At 39.2% G+C, this 20,524-nt stretch overlaps 1 protein-coding gene across 5 annotated transcripts in view; it reads right to left on the bottom strand.

The window, feature by feature from the left end:
- Positions 1-20,524, bottom strand: part of LOC306875404 (inaD-like protein) — a 122,818-nt gene that overhangs the window by 81,829 nt on the left and 20,465 nt on the right. For 4 of the 5 annotated variants that reach the window (XM_079425926.1, XM_079425930.1, XM_079425928.1 and 1 more), the window contains 10 exons: positions 19,198-19,332; positions 14,444-14,523; positions 14,045-14,101; positions 12,527-12,661; positions 11,367-11,543; positions 10,749-10,817; positions 10,219-10,434; positions 3,136-3,345; positions 2,480-2,581; positions 131-439 (listed from right to left, as the gene is read on the bottom strand). In XM_079425926.1, the coding sequence (XP_079282052.1) occupies positions 131-439; positions 2,480-2,581; positions 3,136-3,345; positions 10,219-10,434; positions 10,749-10,817; positions 11,367-11,543; positions 12,527-12,661; positions 14,045-14,101; positions 14,444-14,523; positions 19,198-19,332 (1,490 nt within the window). The remainder of the gene's footprint in view (positions 1-130; positions 440-2,479; positions 2,582-3,135; positions 3,346-10,218; positions 10,435-10,748; positions 10,818-11,366; positions 11,544-12,526; positions 12,662-14,044; positions 14,102-14,443; positions 14,524-19,197; positions 19,333-20,524) is intronic. The other variant, XM_079425929.1, reaches the window with a different exon arrangement.

Raw genomic sequence — 20,524 nt, 5'->3', positions numbered from 1 at the left:
AAGCATTGTGACAACTTAAAATTCTCATTAATTTAATGCATTCATTTGTTTGTAATTTTGTTAGTGTATGGTATTAACTGTTATAATGGATTTCATTTAAATGTTAATAAAAAATATTTTAATTTAAAACCTGTTCTTGTGTATCAGGTTGAGTGTTGAACTGATAGGGGCTGTTGGAACTGATAGATGGTGTTGGTTCTTCCCAAGAGTAAGACTTCTCACTGAAGTATGAAGGCAGACTGTCGACCTTGGGGCTCTCTTGATCCTTCATGGTGTCCATCTCCTGCTCTTCATCATCTTCATCTACAGCCATCTCTCGCTCCAGGCCGGGCAGGAGGTCAACAGTGGTGAGGGGAGAGGCGTAGCGGGGCTCAGCATCCAGGATAAGCTCTGGCTCCTCGTCCAGATCGTCAGATAAGACAGAGCCGTTTCCAAAGACCTACCCCCATCAAGAAAATGATTTTTTTCCTCTTAAATTTCAGTAGGTTTCTCACACAAAGCTAAGAAAATGTTAGAAGATATAATTATCATTATTTTTTGTGATTTGGAGTAGTGTTTCATTCTTTTATTTTATTGTTATATTTTAATTTACCGTGTTGTAGTGCCTTGAGTGTAAGAAAGGTGCACTACAAATAAAATTGATTATTATTATTTATTAGAAGAGTTGTATGAACCATTTTATGGTGTATTTTTTAAACTTGGTAGTATAAATCCACCATTTTTATATGGAAAAGAGAAGTTTGAACATTCTGATAAACATCTACTTTAGTGTTTCACAGAAAAAAAAAAATCTGAATTTTTAGGGAAAATATTTCTTTAACTCCACACTGATAATAGTATAAAAACTAATTTTTGTGGAATTTGACCCTGTAACCTTCTGGCAACCAATCAAACATTTTGAACCATAAGGCAAATACATTTGGTTGATAAATACTTATCAACCAAATACAAACTAAAAAGTTCATAAAAGTGCTAAAAATGTGATCTTTATTAAAAACAATTCCCAAGAGCTGCACTAAACTCAGTCTAAACCTGGCCAACTTTGTTTCGTTTTTCAAGTCAACCCCCCCCATACACACACACACACACACACACACCGAAACTCGACAACGAAACCCTGTGCTACTTTACACCCCTTTTCAACATTCCTCCCCCCTAAATCATCCGCTAACAGAAACGTCTGATGTTGGAGTGGGCGTGGAGGGTAGAGACATCTCACCTCCTGTCTGTCTGCTGCATACAAAGCAGCTCTTTTTATCCCTGCAACAGGGTGCCGGAGCTTGTCCTCCTCTCCCTCTTCCACACACTTACAGATCATAAGAGCTGAAAGTGCACTTTTCCCCCGCGTCGCTCCAACAAGCCGACTCAGCGCCTTTCTCACTCGTCCCCCCACCCTTGCAGCGAGCAGAACCAATTTGCCATGAAAAATGTGCAGAGTCTAAAATCTTAATGGCGCAATTAGTCTCGTTTTGAGTAGATTTACGGCAGCACTTGACTCGGCCGCCTCAATTACATCTTTGCTAAAATTCAAGGATAATACGGTACATTTCAAAGGCCCATAGAGGGGGTCATGCATCACCTCCAAAAAGATCCCTCTCATGAGCCTCGCTCATTTGTTCCTCTTTTTCCTCGCTCATCTTCTTTTGTTCCAGCTCTTTTTCTCTCTGGCTTCAGCATATGCTCTCTTTGTTAATAATAACTGTAGCTGGGTTCCTTTGCTACATATTGATGGACATTAAGTGTGTTTTCGGATGTTCGGACTTTTTTTCGTGACAACAAAATATTTAGCCTAATTTTAGCTTACTAACTTCTGCTTTTGTTAAAGCTAGCTTGATATTGTTTTTTTAAATCCTCTTTTCACAAAAAATAGATCAATCTATAATTGACTATAATCATATATATATATATATATATATATATATGTGTGTGTGTGTGTGTGTGTTGAATAAAGTTTCATAAAATTCATAAAGTTCATATGGTTCAAAAGTTTTGGATCGGTATGATTTGTAATTTTTTTTGAAAGAAGTCTCTTATGCTCATCAAGGCTGCATTTATTCGCTTAAAAACGCAGTAAAAAAGTAATATTGTGAAATATTAAGTCACAATTTTAAGTAAGGATTTTCAATGTTAAAGCATTTTAAAATGTTATTTCCTGTGATGCAAAGCTGAATTTTCAGCATCATTACTTCAGTTTTCAGTGTCACATGATCCTTCAGAAATCATTCTAATATGCTGATTTGCTGCTCAAGAAACATTATTATTATCAATGCTGAAAACAGTTAGTGTAACATTTTTGTGGAAACCATGATTTTTTTTTCAGGATTCTTTGATGATTAGAAAGTTCAAAATAACAGCATTTATTTAAAATTATTTTCTTTTGTAAATGTCTCTGTCATGTTTTATCAATTTAATGCATCATTGCTGAATAAAAGTATTAACTGCTTTCAAAAAGGTGAGCTAAAGGTGTATTATGGAATACCTCTTGCATAGATGTGAGAGTAACGTCCTGCTTTGCTGCTGGTTGTTCATCGGCGCCCTCTACAGGCCAAGAGGACTGCTGCCTACTACCCCTGTCCTCTGGCTGTGTAGTTCACAGACACAAAACAGTGCGAAATATCAATGCAAAATAAACTTGACTAAATGGACATATCACATGTAGCACTGTGTCAATAGCAGGTGGAGCCAACCATTTCACTTCAAGCCAAACAAGCTTTAATTATGCTTATCTGACAGTGTTACAGTAACCTAATTCATGTTTATTGTAAACATCTGATTTACATGGCACTCTGTTTTAGGGGAAAAACTTAAGCGGATAATTGTGAGAAATAAAATCTAGTCATATTATGAGATATAAAGTCACACTGTGGTGGAAAAAAAGACACCGTAAATACTATAAATTCTATATATAAATAAATACTATATACCTATATACCGTAAATACTATATACCTACATTTCACTGCTGGTTATACTCTGTATAATTGTGTATGTGACAAATAAAACTCTTGAATCTTGAATAAAGATCCACAAATCAAAGTAATACTATGAAGAAATACCCAACAATCTTAAATAGTTTCCCAAATAAACACCTCCAGCACTGAATGTTAACAGGCCATAATTACATATTGGCTCTTACCACCAGCGGTTTCCTGATTCCAAGGTAGACTCTCCCAGGTGGAGCAGATTTAAGAACCTCTACGGCCTGGGCCAGAGAGCATGCGTCAAGTTGAGTGTCATTGACGAAAACTAGCTGGTCACCCGGGAGGAGCCCGCCGTGATTGTCCACCACCCCTCCAGGCACCACAGAGCGGATGACAATCACAGAACGCGCAACATCCAGAGGGTCCTGCAGAGGGCAATGCAGACCACAGCAAACACACAAATAGAAAAACACAGAGGAAAAAAATATGAGAGCAATGCTGACCCTGATTTAACCTTTACATCACAGTCATATCAAAAAGCAGATCACGACTGCCTTTTGAAGTTTAATTTATTTATGTTTAAATTTTAATACAAACATTTAATTAAAACAGCACCTGCATAAGCAGAGGAGAGAAATTTGCAAACAAACAGGGTCGCCGGGTCATTCCTCTTATACAGTACCCTACTTAGTTTTGAACCCTACTTGGAAGGAAAAAAATGTATACGTGTATATGTATTTGTATGTATGCATGTATGCGCATATATAGTATAAAATTAAGATGCGATGGGAACATGAAAACATACTTCATAACAGGAATGACCTGGCAACCGTTGCATTAAAATCTGCTTCTAAAGGAGTGTGACTAACTTGCTGGAAGGCCAAATGAGGCCAACTTCCCACTCCAACATCCCAAGTGCTATGGTATCAATCACATCTCTAGGGAGCTCTGCCGTAAAACTGCAATTCAACCGATTTGATGTCTCCAACAATATATTTCATGACCCATATGGGCGGCTTTTATGTGGTGAATGACAATATAAAAGTGATTAACAAGTAGTTATTTGAGAGTAAAAACTGAAGCGGGAGCACAGTCATTAGTAATCTCATCTATCTGTCCATGAACATTTACGACCAACCGTGTCAAACGACCAGACGAACAAACGATCCTTGCATTTTTTGAGATTTCTGATATGAATCTTTTAATGTTAAAAATTAAAAGTATGTTGTTTTTGAGTCATTACAGCATCTGCAGATGACACCATTTTTGGACAAGGCCACAAAAGACATGTCAAATGTCAAGGTTCAGACCACAGTGACCACTCAGAAAAGGAGATAACATTATTGACAAGGATTTTTTTTACAGCAGAGGCCCCGAGTGAAACTGTGGACAGCAGACCAGGAAATTTCACCCAACCCAACCATAAAAAGTGGGTCAGCAAGCCCAGCAATTACTGCCCCCTGATTACCCGGTGAGCCACTGCTGCACTTTAAGCAGACGAGAAGAGAAAAGCAATTTCAGAGTGAGAGGAACTGAGGCCTGCTAGAAGGGAAAGAAAGAGAAAAAAAGAGACAGGAAAAAGTTGGAGAGAGGATTTGAAGTTCCACTCCAGCTGGCGCTTTAGGAGGACACAGGCTGCATTGTCCGGCTGCCGGGTTCCAGCCAAGCGTGCTTTGCTTTCCAAGCCCTGCTCTCATACCACATGGCTAGTGATGTCAGTAGAGCAGCTTTTATATGAGAAAAAAACCAAGGGGAATGGGCCAGCATAGGGGGCTCCTTATATGACAATACGTCACCTGCTATGGAATAAAGATACCGATCAGAATGGATGTTCACATGAGAGATGGAAAGAAAGTGAGCTAGGTTGCTCCATTTCTTATTCATGTTTCCATCCGAGTGCACATATGATTTAGATGGCGTGCAGTACATGGCTCATTGGGGGAGCAGCTGTCTTCCATGTTACAGGTGTGAGAACATCTCCGGATCCAAAGAAAACGACAATCCCAGAAGTCCCTGGCGGGTGGTGAGTTTCCACATAACCACTGACAGCTAAAAATAGCCAGTCAAAATTGGATTAAATTAGTTTAGGTCAACACCAACGGACCCGTCATGATGTTTTCTTGTGGTCTACATAACCTTAATCATGGTTGAAACTATCGGTATGATGGGTATGAGCATTGGCGGCCCGGAATGGATCTCCCATATTTCTTGCTGGACTAAGGTTCGCTACTGTCTCCTCCGAGTTCTCTTGGCTGGCCCTGCTTGTCGAACGAGTTGAAATTCTTCAGTGTGGTGTCAGGTGGACAGTAAATCTGCTGTTTCGCAGGAATCAACAGCAGGCCAAGTCATCTGTTTTGCTCTTGCGCTCTGCCTCACCTTCAATCTTGCTGAAAAGAATACCAGGAACTCCAGGACGTTTGTCTTTTGCTTTCTTTTCTCTTTTAATCCTTCTTTTGGTTGTTCTCACTGTAGTTGCCTAGAGAAAAGAACAGAGGGTGCCCACTTCCACAGCACGGACGAGGAAATTATACAATTACATAAATTCCTTGAAACTACACATTTAAAAATGAAGGGTCTGGTATCTATGGTTCCATGAAGAACCTTCAAAATCCATGGAATCTTTCCATTTCACAAAGATTCTTTGTATTGGAAACAGGTCTTTCGTTCATTAAAAGTTCACACTAAGAAAAAAATGGTTCTTTTAAGATCTGTTCATTGACTCTCGAACCATCATGCCACATCTGCCCAAATGTTGCCATTCTAGTTTCGAAAAATATCTTGACATTCAGAAGTAAAATAAATGGATGGCAGAATGGTACCCACTTTGTTTGCTTTGACAATTATTCACTGCTTTCTTGCTAGTAGCTATGCCACTAATATTGACATGTGCATTGAAGTCTTAACGCAAGCCAAGTGAAATCCCGAGGAGGAACAATGCATAAGCTGTTTTTTATTTTAAAGCTTACAGCTGCGGGCAGCTGTTTGGCATAACAACAGGTGGCACAGACAGTGCAAGCATGACAATGGTAGTAAATCCAGACACCTCTTTCTTTGGATCTCCTACAAACTGGATCCTAATATTGGAAGACGCCATTTCGAAATGGCAACACAATGTTAGAACAATTGTTCATGGCTGAAAAGCACAATGCACATCCGTCTTTAACATATTAGCATTCAGGACCGTGTCCTGTAGTTGATTTGGTAGCTTATTTTCCTGCGACGGTAATAAAATAGCCCTTGGTCAGTTTCTGCAGCTTTAGGCCACAGAATAAATAAACAACAATAAATAAATAAATAATAACACTCTGGGATGATTTATGACTCCCCTTTAAAACATTCACTGGATGAGACTAAATGCTGTATTGATGTGCAGGTTAGGCGCTTTGAACCATCGAAATGATTCAAAAAAGCATTCTCTCAGATCTCTTCTCCTTGGACGGCATGAATTATTGGAGCCATACATTCACTACCGATGTATCAAATAAATTTGTTTTGCACGCCGAGAGTTCACAGCCCACTTGCAAAAAACCTTTCATATAAATGTATACATCATGCTATAATTTCACTCAAGTTTTTGTGAACGGAGACATTTCTCTTTTTGAGGCTGGTGTAGGGCCGACATCCTACCCAAACAGAAAGTTACGTTAAGCTACGTTCCCTATGGGCAGCTTACATCTACCCTAAACCCTTTGCGAGAGAGCTGCTCAATCATATTTTAGTTGAGCCTGGCTGCACCGTGACTTCAATGACTTTTAAATGGCCATGAGAGTACAATCCTACTTAAAACAAAACCACTACAGCCCGATCCTTCAGATCAGTTGTTTGGCTTCAAGACGACCTTCATTAATCTACCAGGATGGCTAGTACTACCAAGGGGGTCATTCTCATGTTGCCATGCAGCTTTTCTTACTTCGAGATCTCCTTGTCGGAGCAAAAAACCGAGGCGTGACTCCAAATGATTTTGTCGTTGCCATTTCACGTCACTCACGCAGTAAGGGGTGTCATTTAGGGAAGAAAACTCCCTGGTTTCCAGCTGTCAGTATGGCCGTGGGCTCCCATCAATCTAGCTGCGGTTACAAGGGCTCCTTGCATTGGGGGTAACACTGGCGATTGAGACAAGAAGAAGTGAAGGAGGGCGGTAGAAAGAGGGGGAGATTGAAGGTTCTGGAAGGCTTCGAGCATGCCTGCAGGTCTCGAGGTTGCCTACTCGGCCTTATCAGCTCAGGCCTCTTACTGGAAAGAACGGTAAAATCAATTTCCCCCTTGCAGACTGGAGAAACCCTGGCCCGTGTGCCGCGGGAAACAGAAAAGAAGTCAAGAAGAAAGGTTGAGAGATTCATCCTCCATTAGAAGACGGTAGAAGACCGTAGCCATCATTGCATTGTGGGAGTTGCTCACTTTTTTCTTTTTGGAAATTCCTTACAGCTCATACATTTATGGACATTTTAACACTTTTTTTCCACAACTCTGCAAATGCCTACACCCTCCTCCTCTGAATCAATTCCCACCCATCATGCATCAGGCCCTCGGGTTGAAAAGCGTTCGTTTCGGTGTAGATAAGCAAGCAGAAGGGGCTATGTGGAGGGGGCTCAGCTGGTGCAGAGCACGAAGACTGTGAGTTCGACCGAGGGGAAGCTGCACAGGTCAATATGGCTTCCAATAAACCCCAGGGTGCACCAGCAACTCCTCCAGAAGATCTGCAAAGTAAGCTTTAGCGCTCTTCACGACAATGATCTATGATCCAAGTTGCAGGGCTGCGAAATTCTTCTCCTCTCGCTTTAGTGGGGATGAGATGATCTCAAATTCAGTGTGCCGATGCAGTATTGATGCAATTCGTTTGTACTTGTTCTTGCTGCAAAAACAAACAAAAACCCCTGCGCGGCTTCATACGATCAAGAAAAAATAAAACAAAAGGACTTTGAGTCAGCAAAACTTTTTTTTTTTTTTTTATCGTAGCACAGAGCCTATGGACTCTCTCTCGAGTTTCCTCATCCCTCCTCCATCTTCATTCCTTCATTTATCAGAGAGATGAAGAGAAAGGAAGAATTTAAGGGATCACTGCTCAGGTTACTGCCATTAAGCAGCAATGTAATTCTGTCCATGTCGCCGCGGCCCCCATCACTCACTGATGAGGAAAGAAGCATATCTTACCATTAAAACATGATCTCCGTTCAGTTTCGCCACGATGCGGCAGCCATTTATTACAGTCCTGATGAAGTTGCGAAAGCATAGGCATGCTTTTCTCCTGCCAATACCGTTTCCCTGCATGAAATCAATTGGAACCCGTGGCTGGATAATATAAAACACGAGGCGTCCCACAGGACCGGCGGAGTGCAGGTCTGCAGGAGAGGTTCTGCATTCTAAGTGGCCTCATTACATGATCACTTCTGATTCAGGATCAACGTGCAGTTATGTACTAACCCTGATTAGAGGGCTAATGAAGGAAGGAGGAAAGCAGCTTTTCGTACTAAGTGAGCAGAGCAAAGGGTTTGATGGCTGGCGCGGGGCCAGATAAACTGTGGCGGCCCTATTTGGAAAGGTTTCACTGCTTTCTTTTGTTCAGTGTCCAATGACTTGTGACATCAACGCAAGTTTCCTGTGATCACACTTTTGGAAAGTCGGGGGGATTAATTGAGTCCAGTCTCCTTTTTCCCCCATTTAAAGGATAGTTGACAGAAAACCGTAAATGTCATTACTTTGCTTGGCTTTTTTAGAGTAATTATGGATAATTGGTACCATTTTTTAACAATTTGATTTGAATCAATTTTTATTACTGTTTTTGCAAGAAAACATTATTCCTATGTTCTAAATGGCATAAAACTTCTGGTATTACTTAAACCTAAGCTTAACATACAGTTTCATAACATGCAAACTTCAATTATTTTGTAGATATATTCAGCTTTACATGTGCTATCCATTTTTTCCCACGAACTTGAATTATATCAAGACTTTACATACATTGTTTCATATAATGTTTTATAATGATATAAAGTCAACTAAGTAACTTTGGATAAAAGCATCTGCCAAATAAATAAATGAAAATGTAAACTGTAAACGTTTTAAAAACATAACAGACCATGAAGACGTCATCATAATACTTGTATAGTGAATTGTGACTAGACCTCTTTCTTATATCAGTTTGCATACTGAATTTTGATTGGTCTTGATTTTACTCGATATCAGGCCCGGCACCAGAGGAGGGGCCAGGGGGGATTTGCCCCCCTACAGACATCCCTGTGCCCCCCCTCCGGACCAAGGGGGACGGCCGGACTTTAGCTTAGCGTGTATAATAGTCTAACTGATTGCTTTTAGATGGAAAAGCTGCCCATAACTCCTGGTCTAGGACCTGTTTTCTTCGCAATTATAGCATAACAAAATAGATTTGGCAAACAGTCCAGTGTATCTGCCCTTCTGCTTATGAAAGCGTCAAGTGATTTTACAATGCATTTTCACAGAGGGGAGCAAAGTAGCCGATCACAGACATGTTTGTTGATTTCTACAATGCAATGGCCAATCAGAGGTGTTTAGGTTGGAAGCCACTCACTCACCGCCTTTTTGTCCAGCGCCAAGTTCTATCATGCTCGTAACTCCATTTAAAAAAAAAAAAAAAAAAAGTTTCATTGTGTGGTCACATTCATTGGTTAAAATGGAACTTTGTAAGTTTGGGATGAATGAGTGACAGTTTTTTATAAAATTTAAAGGGAGCGCTCTTTGCATGCTGTATACATAATATATTCCGAGTTTAAATAAAACTTGTGTTTTTCTTGCTTGACAAGCGAACACATACGACACAGAGATAGCTAACTACTACTATATAGAACAAGATAATAATTTCAGAAGCAGTGATGTGATTCTGCAACCGAGCCTGGTCCAAACGCAGGATTTAGGTAAGGAAACGGTTATTAATTATTGGTATTGCCATGCCAAATCATGCACCTGCTTGCTTTTCTGTTTAATTTAAGTGTGAACGTAAATGCTTTAATAACAAATAATTGTAACATTTTACAATAAGGTTCCATTAGTTAATGTTAATGTGTTAAAGATTTAGTTAATTATTGTGAAGTGTTACCCAAATAATGCATTTTGAGCGTTTACTTGAAACCGACCGAAAGGTGACTGTGTTGGTTCTTCCATTCAGATGATACAAAACAACACTTCTTGAATGCTTCTTGAAATGTAAATCTAGTTTTCTTTGGTTTTTCTCAGAGACAAAGATAAATATGAAGTTACTCTCTCCAAAAAAAGGTTTAAAAAAGACAAAAAAAAACAAAAAACAAAGAAATGAGTTAATTCCCCACCTGGTAGTCTAGTATGCTGAAGCCGAGACCTCGTTCTCCTTTCTCTAGTTCTAGCACCTGCACATTCGGAGACCACAGAGCCAATTCCCCTTCATCCTCTTCTTCTTCTTCGTCGTCATCCTTCTCCTCGTCCATTTGCTCTTTCTCAGGGCTGCTTGGCTCTAGGGGCTCTTCTTCATCATTAACCTCCTGCTCCACTTCTGTAGCCTGACGGGCCTGAAAAGAAAAGCACAAATCACGATGAAATAGTAGTGGTTCTCAATTAGGTTGCATGTCTGTTCTGGTGTAGTTACTTAAATCAAAGCCTCAATCAAACTATGACTTTAAAAGACAACTCTATATATTTTTACAAATTTTTCATATGGCAATTAAAACCTTGAGATTTTATTTACTTTTACTTAGTTTTTAACTTTTGTTAAAAACAAACTACTTTGTTGCCACATGTAAAATCTAGAACCTGAAGCAAAACCAGCAGAGAACAACTGAGCTAAAATCCAGTTGTAAAATTTTATTACAGGATATGAACAAACCTGAAACTCTTCCCTCATGCTGTTGCGTAGACTTGTATCTTTGGCAAACATGGAGAGGTTATTCTCAATCTGTAAAATTATTACAAAATGAGCAGGCATGTATTATTTTGCAGTTTTGTTTCGAATTCACGAGTTCGCCCTTGCGTATAATGAACAGAGTTAAGGTTTATGCGTATTTGGCGTGCTGTCCGGGGAGAGGGCTCCGAGCTCTGTAAATTACTCCCGAACCCGGGGCACTCCCCCTGTCCGGGGAGAGGGGTCCGAGCTCAGCATTTAGCCCGGACCCAGAGCGCTCCCCCCGAGCTCCTCCCCACGCTGGGGTAGGAGCGGGCTGATGGTGAGGATTTGGGGTGGAGGTGGGATGCTAAAAACTGTAGAGAGAAAGAAGGTAAGATGGCTTGGTCTATTTATAGAGGTTCTCTCTCGGCTGATAGGATAGACTGAGTGATTGCTGATGGTGAATTGGCCGTGTTAATTATCTGCGCGTGCTCCTCCCGAAATTTGTTAATAAAACATCACTTATCGGCCAATGCAGAGAACTTGCCAAAACCAAGTTTGACTTGCATTTGGCAGTTGTTGAGTGTTAATTTTGGACTCTCCTGTGTATGTATTTGGTACCTGCTCCTGTAGGTTGGCTGAGGGGCTGGATGAGTGCCACTCTTCAGATTCAGGGTGGTATTCGCTGCCCTCTTCAGCGAGCCGTCTGCAACAAACCAAAGTAAAGGGAGGAGGAACCTCTCGGAGGAATGCAACAGCCTCTCGTCTGGATTTCCCATACAACTGCACTGCATTCACCTGTAAATACAACTAACATTTGATTGGGAGAAACTTCACCCACAAACATACAGAAAATCTATCACTGCATGGTTTCCACAATCAAACACTAGGGGTACAAAAATAAGGTCACTTATGAAGTGTAACTTTCTTTGACAAGGATGTGAGAAATCATATTAAAATCCTATGGGGTGCTTATTAGGTTGGTGACTATATTACACACTGTCTCTGTGGCATTCACTGGCCATCTTTGATTGGCATTTCATGGAGCGGGCAAGCCTGAAGCTGCTATGGCGAGTGGGGGCGGCACTGTGCCATCTGCCCAAAACAGGAGGAAACCATGGTCTCCACACATCATTTGCCTTATACACACACACAAAATCACTGTACCACTGGGCTTCTAAGCATCTAGCAAGGCCAAGGAGTACATTAGGATGTTTAGGTTACACTGAAATATGGGATTTTCATAAATGATTCTTCAGAGCCTCCAAAAAATGCACTGGTCCCAAGACGTAGCCTTAAAGGTACGCCACATCTCTCTATAAGCCACTTCCCTTGCAGCCCTGCAAATCTCCCCTGCTTTAACCATCCAGGCTCCTGCCAACAGCAACAGGCTGAAGGCACAGCGGCCCTCAGCCACCAGACCAAGTGGGAGGGGGAAGTTTAGAGGGAAGGGGGCAGGAAGCAAGGCCAGCGGGGAGGTTAGGGCAGGGGACAGTCATGCAGATGGCCTCGGTCGGACTCAGGAGCCTTCCTGCCAGAACATCCACGAGCCAGCAGCAGCAGCAGCAGCAAGCCTTCCTGGAGGCTTGGTGCTGGCAGGATGCAAAGGTCAGTGTTATTAAAGCAACCGAGAAGAGGCTCACCAAAGCAAGCCAAGAGCAAAACTGCAGACTGGCCAAACCCTGAGAGCCCACGTAACCATAATGCCAAATAGTGAGGGTGCAGGGAAGACACACATCAGCAGTGTAGATGCTGTTTAATGCACTGTAAAATGACTTTACCTCCAGAAGTTCATCCTCTGGTCGAAGCTGTCCATGTTTTGCCACTGGACCCTCAGGAGCCACTGTGGAAATGTAGTGATGTCCATCAAAAGAGTCTAGTTCCACGCCCAAGCGCATCGTGTGTATTGGGAGAAGCTGTAGAAACATAATTTTACACTAAGACTCACTCATTGTGGTCACTACTGAGCATGACTGGGTGAGATTTAATATACACTATATTGCCAAAAGTATTGGGTCACCCCCTTCTAATGAACATGTTTGAGCATATAATGATATTCTGGGGAGTTGTGTGCTTCTAATTTTATAGCAACAGTTTGGACAGAACCCTTTTCTATTCTAACATGACAGTGCCTCTGTGTACAAGGCACGGTTCAAAAAGACATGATTGATTCAGTCAGTGTGGAAGAACTTGACTGGTCTGCAGAAAGCCAAGTCCTGATCCCAGCTGAACTCCTCTGGTGTGACTTTAAATGCAGACCCTGAGCCAAAAACTCATCACCAAACACCAATGACTTGTACATAAGGGTACTGTCATTTTAGGCACATCCAAAACTGTTTCAACAGAGATTGAAATACAATTTTTAAATACATGAATTATGTTTCCATCTTTGTTGCCACAGTTTTGTTAGTGCCTTTTTCTGTTCTAAAGAAGGGGGTGTCCCAACACTTATAGTCCTTATAGTGTCTATACAAGTCATTGGTGTTTGGTGAGTTTTTGGCTCAGGGTCTGCATTTAAAGTCACACCAGAGGAGTTCAGCAGGGATCAGGACTTGGCTTTCTGCAGACCAGTCAAGTTCTTCCACACTGACTGAATCAATCATGTCTTTTTGAACCGTGTCTTATACACAGAGGCACTGTCATGTTAGAATAGAAAAGGGTTCTGTCCAAACTGTTGCTATAAAATTAGAAGCACACAATTCCCTAGAATATCATTATATGCTTTAACATTAAACATTGTACTCATGGAAATTAATAAAGTAGTCAAACATGTTCATTAGAAGGGGTGACCCAAAACTTTTGGCAATATAGTGTATATCTTGATATTTAGGTTTCTTCAAAATGCTAAAACACAGTAAAATCAAAATTCCACATAGTTTTTTACTAAATGAACAAGGATGAAATATTTTTTTCTTTACTTACTTTCTTTTAATTTATATGCACTAATATTACACTATATATTTACTAAACACTTGAAAATATTAAAAGCTAGATGGGGACTAAATAACAAGACTTTTTTGTGTGATCATTCAAACAAATTGTTCAGGAATTTGAATTGATTAATTTGCAACAAATTGATTCACAGAAATTAATTAAACATATTAACTTGTGAGGAGCTAAAAACTATCCTGATATCTTAATGTTCTCATACGTGCAAGTCATGAGACAAAGAAGGATTACATGTGAACAACTCGCTACCATCTCCACTATATATTATGAATATTTGATACATCGCCAGCCCTACTATAGAGACAGATGAACAAATTAATGAATCATAAATTATGCTGTTTCCACGTTACCTTAGAATACTTCTGCAGCTCAATGTCATCATCTATGACAGGGTCAAGCTGTACAACCTGTAAAAATATAACAACATGCAAACAAAATGTGAATAAAACATGAAAAAAATTAAATAAATAAATAAAATCTAAAATTTCTCCGTAGTGGTAACCTCAAAGCAGTCAACATACTCCCTTTATGGTAAATAAACCCAAACAACTGTGTGTCAGCACAGGAACTCAAATCCAATAGGAGTCAACTGAGGCAATCTACAGCCAGATTTAGCTGGTCGATCGAACATCTCTTATCACAGTATGCGTAAGTGCTGGCGGTTCTTGCTGATGTGGAGTTTGCTTCATGTTTAATTGAGAGCCGCACTTAGCATCTGTTAACATTACTTCCCCTACATTTTTGCTTACCATAACATCGTAATGTGGACCAAGAGCCTGCTCCCATTTAGTGCGAAGCTCCATCTCCGTCAGCGAGGCCGGCTCTTGCACTACAACACACACAATAATGAGAGCAGCGTTTAAAGTCAATTACCGCCATTTGGGTGCCCACTGTCCGTGACAGAGTGAGTGGAAACGTATGACATTAATGTCAGGTGCTGTATACTAGTATGGGATTGATGTCAGGCTGATGGATGAATATAAGAGGGCCGAGAGTGCGCTGAGGGCAAGAGTTGAGAGAGGAGTCAGCAGTGATACTGCAGAAAAAGACAACGGGACGCCTGGGAACAGTATCGGCTGGAAGCCCAAAGGGCAATGGAGGCAAATAAATGGGTGGAACAGCTTTTATGAGCACTTGTGACCCTTAACTATGATATGGGAGCAGAAGTAGTAGGGGGTTGCAGAGAAATATGCTCTGGCTAAGAAAAAAATAAGTTATTCTGTAACCTATGCTGTAAATTTAACAAGAAACTTGCTATGAATAAGGTACAATTTGATCACCCACTACTACAAACAACTGAGTCACCTTACATATGCTGAATATTAAATATGTTGATAAAAATAAGCTAACGTGAATAGTACCTAGTTACACAAACATCACATTTCAGTGCATCACTTTAACGTTTTGCCATTTTTGGCTGCGTGCAACAAATGAAAATCATACAATGTCATAATGGTGACATTGGTTTTTTGAAATGACATTCAAATTATCATAGTAAAAGTATTTTTTTTAAATTATTAACTACTTGCGTTCATAAAAACAAATTTAAAAGTTTGGAATCTGTAAGGTTTCTTAAATGTTTTTGAAAAGTCTCAAATGGGCACCAAGGCTGCATTTATTCAACCAAAAATGCAGTAAAAACAGCAATATTGTGAAATAATAGTACAATCTAAAATAACTGTTTGATATTTGAATATATTTTAAAATACAATTTATTTCTGTGATCAAAGCTGAATTTTCAGCAGCCAATCACTCCAGTCTTCAGTGTCACATGATCCTTCAGAAATCATTCTAATATGCTGATTAGCTCAAGAAACATTATTATTATTATTATTATTATTACTAGACTTCATTTGCTGCTTTATTTCTTTATTTTTTGTGGATTTTCTTTATTTTTATGGTCAATTTGATTCAATTTCATGCATAAAACGGTAATAATAACAATAATAATAATAGTACCTGCCTCAAACTTTTAAACAGTAGTGTATATTTTATTAAAAACAAAAGCGGCAAACTGCATGTAAATGAATAAAAAAAAAATTAAAAAAATGCTTTTACTGACCACTTATACAAAAAGCAGAAAAAAAGCTTTTTCAAGAGTTTCAGGCCCTGCAGTGGACTGGTATGCTAAAGCACGTTACAGTAAAAAGTGAAGTCAGTGAGTGAGTGAGAGCGAGGGATGTAGACCTGATTAAATTAGCATTTCTAATGCCTCACTCGCAACATCATTCATCACAAATGTTTGACTACATTAATACAGCAATGCATCGCTTCTACACATGGGACGTCAAACCCCAGCCAACATCTGCAGCCCAGGTGCAGCACAATAGAAAATATGGAGAACAGGGGAAATGTTGATCACGGCAATGGCTTGTTATGTTTATGTATCAGGAAAAACTCCACTGACACTGAGAACAAATGTCCACCCCCAATCCAAATGTCACTCAACATTTAATAGAGGGCATCACATGGGAAAAGTTACTACAGACCCACAAAAGTTTAGTAAATGAGGTTTCACATAGTACTTCCTGTGGTTTTTAACTGCTGTGGGCATTTCTGGAGCAACTGCGGACTGTAATTATACCAACGTGGACCGATTGTCACCACTTCTTTGTGATTGAGCGCTCTCGCTGTCAACTTTCGCAATGATTTTAATGTGTCGAAACCGCTGGTGTGACAGAACTTGGAAAAAGCGCAGAAAACCCTGCAGCAACTAGTCTGTGTTGTCCACATTTTTTTAACATTAGGGCTGAAACACATCTGTTTCCAGAGACTTTCAACTTTACATGACACAAAAGAAACCATATAATGGCACTTCCAGGGTAGTTATCTTTAAAATCGATGGGTGAAATTCAGCGAAACCTCTGAGTTCGCTCTTATCAAATGTCACGTCAATGTACCAAAACAGTCGCGCATTATCCATAAAGAAAATATTTAAACATCTACACGCTCACATGGCAATATAATTTCTTAAGACCACAGGGAAAAAAAGGTGGGAGGTGAAAGCATGATTAAAGCGGTGTGTGTTTTGACTCGAGGGCAGCTATCGTTTTACACATGCTATGATTCTAGCTTTGGGAAATGAGTCCCTGACAACCAATCACTGTTATCCTGGGCATGTATTAGCCCAGTGCAACAGAACGCTTTATTTAGGAGTTTGGCAGGTACCGGGTCTTGCCCGGATTAATTAGAGCAGAATGTAACCAGAGCTCCAGGCTGCTTCGGCTTCAGCCAAGGCCCGCTCTTCCGCTTCCAGGCCGCCCATCTCCATATTTATATCTGCTGGCTAACATTGGCTGAAACAATGCCTGCTAAGCTCAGTGTAGAAGCTGACCTGAATCTGACAGTATTCAGTATTAAGCTATTAAAGTATACTTGGATTTTATTTGTATGCTTGGGTATACGTACAGTGAGGCATCAGTGTAGTATGGGTGTACTGTATTGTATGAGTGCAGTCAAATTTTTGTCAGTATGCTCAGCTTCTGTGAATTTTTTTGTGCCAATTTGTTTGTCCAAATGGAGGCAACGCTGCCCTGGCTAATTCTTTCACAGAAAAACATCAAACTACTGGAGACTTTATTTATCAAACTCAAGTGAATTTATGATAAAAAAAAAAAAAAAAAGACAAATATCTGCCAATATTTGTTATTGTTTTAAGCATAAACTGTTTTTCATTTTGTTCAACTTCCTTGAAAAAAAGTCTTTGTATCTCAAGAAAATTTATCTCGATTTAAAAATGTTTAAATTAGGGCTGTCAGTCATTAAAATTTTTAATCTAATTAATTACATGATGTGGCGATTAATTAATTAATTAATCACAAACTAGATTGGGCTGTGAAAATACTACAAAAGATCGTTTAAAGCCATTATTGCGATAAATGGGAAAAGTATCAAGTAGACATTCCAAAAAATGTTTACATGAAATTTATTACACATAACCATTTAGGCTACAACAGCTCAACATAAACTATGGAACATAACAGAAGATAATTTGAGAAACTTCTCTGTATTTTTTCTTCATACAGTGAAAGTCATTTGTAACCAAATCAGCTTGGTTTCATTATTTCTTTTTTTATGTTCCATATAAGAAAGTAAGTGATACAGGTTTGAAACGACATGAGGGTGAGTAAATGACAGAATTTTTCTTTTTAGGTGAACTATTACTTTATTTTTTTTTTTATATATATATATATATATATATATATATATATATATATATATATATATATATATATATATATATATATATATATATTTTTTTTTTTTTTAAGGAAATGATACTTTAAATAAGAAACTAAAACTACCCGTAGGTGGCAGTAAATGTCTTTATGAGAAAGTCATTCATTTGATTCATTCAAACCACTGATTCATTCAGGAATGAAGTAAATGGCTCTCTTTATGAACGGGCCATTGTATCATTGTTTCACGCGATTTGTTCAAAACGCGATTCATTCACTGTTGCTTTACTTGATTCATTCCCTGTTGCTTTATTTGGAGACGCACAACAGCTCTGCTGTGGCTTTATAGTTAATATTTTCGTTGGCAAAATTGAGCAAAAACATAGCGTATTTAAAATATAACACAATATCAACTTTTTTACTAAACTGTTGTATAAAATCACATTTGCACTCGCGCTATTCAAGATAAAAACAACACTTGTGTGATATTGCTCTCGCAGCTCGTTTGATATCGCTTATCATATGACAAACATGAGACAAAAACTCATACGGGGAATTTTTTTCCCCAATATCTTAAATTTTAAGGGCGTATAACTGCATTTTATATAGGCTATATCAAGCTGTGAGATGTTGCCCTGCATCATGTTTGTCAATAGTCAACTGTATGAAGTGTAAGATGACGTACAGGTCTGGGCCATTTAATTGCATTAAAATATATTAATTGCGTTATTTTCCCATAACTAATTAATTAAATTAACGAGCTAAAAAGACAGCTCTAGTTTAGTTATTTGAAAAATACTGAGAAAGATATTAATTTTTGCAGTGCATGCAACATTTAATGCTATGACTATAAATTTAAGACTATAAGTTCTGATGCAAGACCTTCTAGGTTTTCCTTTGCTGTAAACAAAACTTGGTTCTCACGAAACATATTGTCACCAGAGCTTAAGCTACACCTACATCATCCACTGGAACGCCACCTTCTTGCAAACGTGTGTATGACAGTTAGCAGAACCCAGAGATTACAGTTTATAAAGTTTTAAATATGAATGTTTCTTACACAAACTCATCAATTTGCTTCAGAAGGCCTGTATTAACTCCCTGGAGCCATGTGGAGCACTTTTTTATGATGGTACTGACGTATACATTGCACGAGCACCCAGGCTCAACATATTACTAAAAAAAGCCAATCAAGACAAAGTGAAGGATGTTTTTACAGGAGCACAACAACCGGGGCTGGTCTGTGTAAAGTCTGTGATATCGGCCACTTTGTTGAGCACCTGTATGTGAGTGAACAGACGTGTTTGTGTGTTGTCTGAACTCACTATTCCCCTGCAGCTGTTGTTTGATCCCACTCAGAGCAGGGTCCATAGACTCCACCACAGAGCCCCTCTGAACATCTGCCCGCGCCTTGATCTCAGACGATCTCTTCAGAGACACACGTGACGACTCTCTCTGGACTGTATCAACACACCAGTATATAAACATATACGCTTAATTCTGAATCAGCATATATTTGTAACCAGACACAAACAATCATTTATAAAGATCAAATACTGTCAATTCATATATACATACACACACACACACACACACACATATATACGCATATATATACACACATACATACACACACATATACATATACACACACATATACATATATATTAGGGGTGGCACGGTACACAGATGTCACGGTTCGGTACGTACCTCGGTTCGGGGGTCACGGTTCGATACAATTTCGGTACAACAGGGAAAAAAAAGACATCTACTTTGCTCAGTTTTTTTTATTTTGATGTGAAAATGCTAAATATTATTACATGTTATATATATAAAATCTGTTTTGTTTTCATTGTGAGTGTACACAAATAAAAGCAGACCTTTAACTACAAGCAACAGCACAAATAAAAATACAATAGAGTAAAGATACAAATAAAATAATCAGTGATTTTCAGGGGGTTTTTTAGGTACAGAAATTGAAGTACGATTAAAGTAATCAAAGGTAAAACAGCATTGCATATTTGACTGTATAAATTAAAGATTACTCTTTATTAAAGTTACAAAAGCGATTCAATCAAGAGCAGTGAGTGATTTCTTTGTTGTTGCTGTTTATTTAATATTAACTGTCACTTTAAGAGAAAGCACTGATACTGTACGCCCAGCCGGCTATGTCTGCTATAGTATACTTACCAAGACGGGCATTTTGACAGAATTTTGTGTGAATTTATCCATTAAAACACAATACTTCAGAGAGAGCTTCATATTTGCGCGCGTTCTGAGGCGCAGGTTTGCACGCTTCTGATGAGCGCACGCACAAATCTTCTCACTGCGCGCGCGAGCTCGCGTCCTCTGGCTCTTAAATATTTGAGCTGGCAAAGCTTACATGACTTTAGTCTAAACACCGATATCAACGTGTGCTGTTCAGGTCTCACCTGTGCGCGCGCGCTATCAGCACCCAGGTGATGACGGAATAAATGCTCATATTCCAGCATACGGCACTCGCATTGAACAAGAGTGAATGATTTGTCCACTTATTTATTTTTTTTTCTTTCTCATCGCTGTTGTTATAATGTACTGGGAAGCCAGAATGCGCATCCATTAACAGAAACATACATTAGCCGAACCCTATTTGTTTTACGTGTTATTTATAAC

This window comes from Barbus barbus, assembly GCF_936440315.1.
Source record: "Barbus barbus genome assembly, chromosome: 9".
NCBI lineage: Eukaryota > Metazoa > Chordata > Actinopteri > Cypriniformes > Cyprinidae > Barbus > Barbus barbus.
The sequence above is the reverse complement of the archived record's forward strand: the minus strand, read 5'-3'. Positions and strand labels throughout refer to the sequence as shown.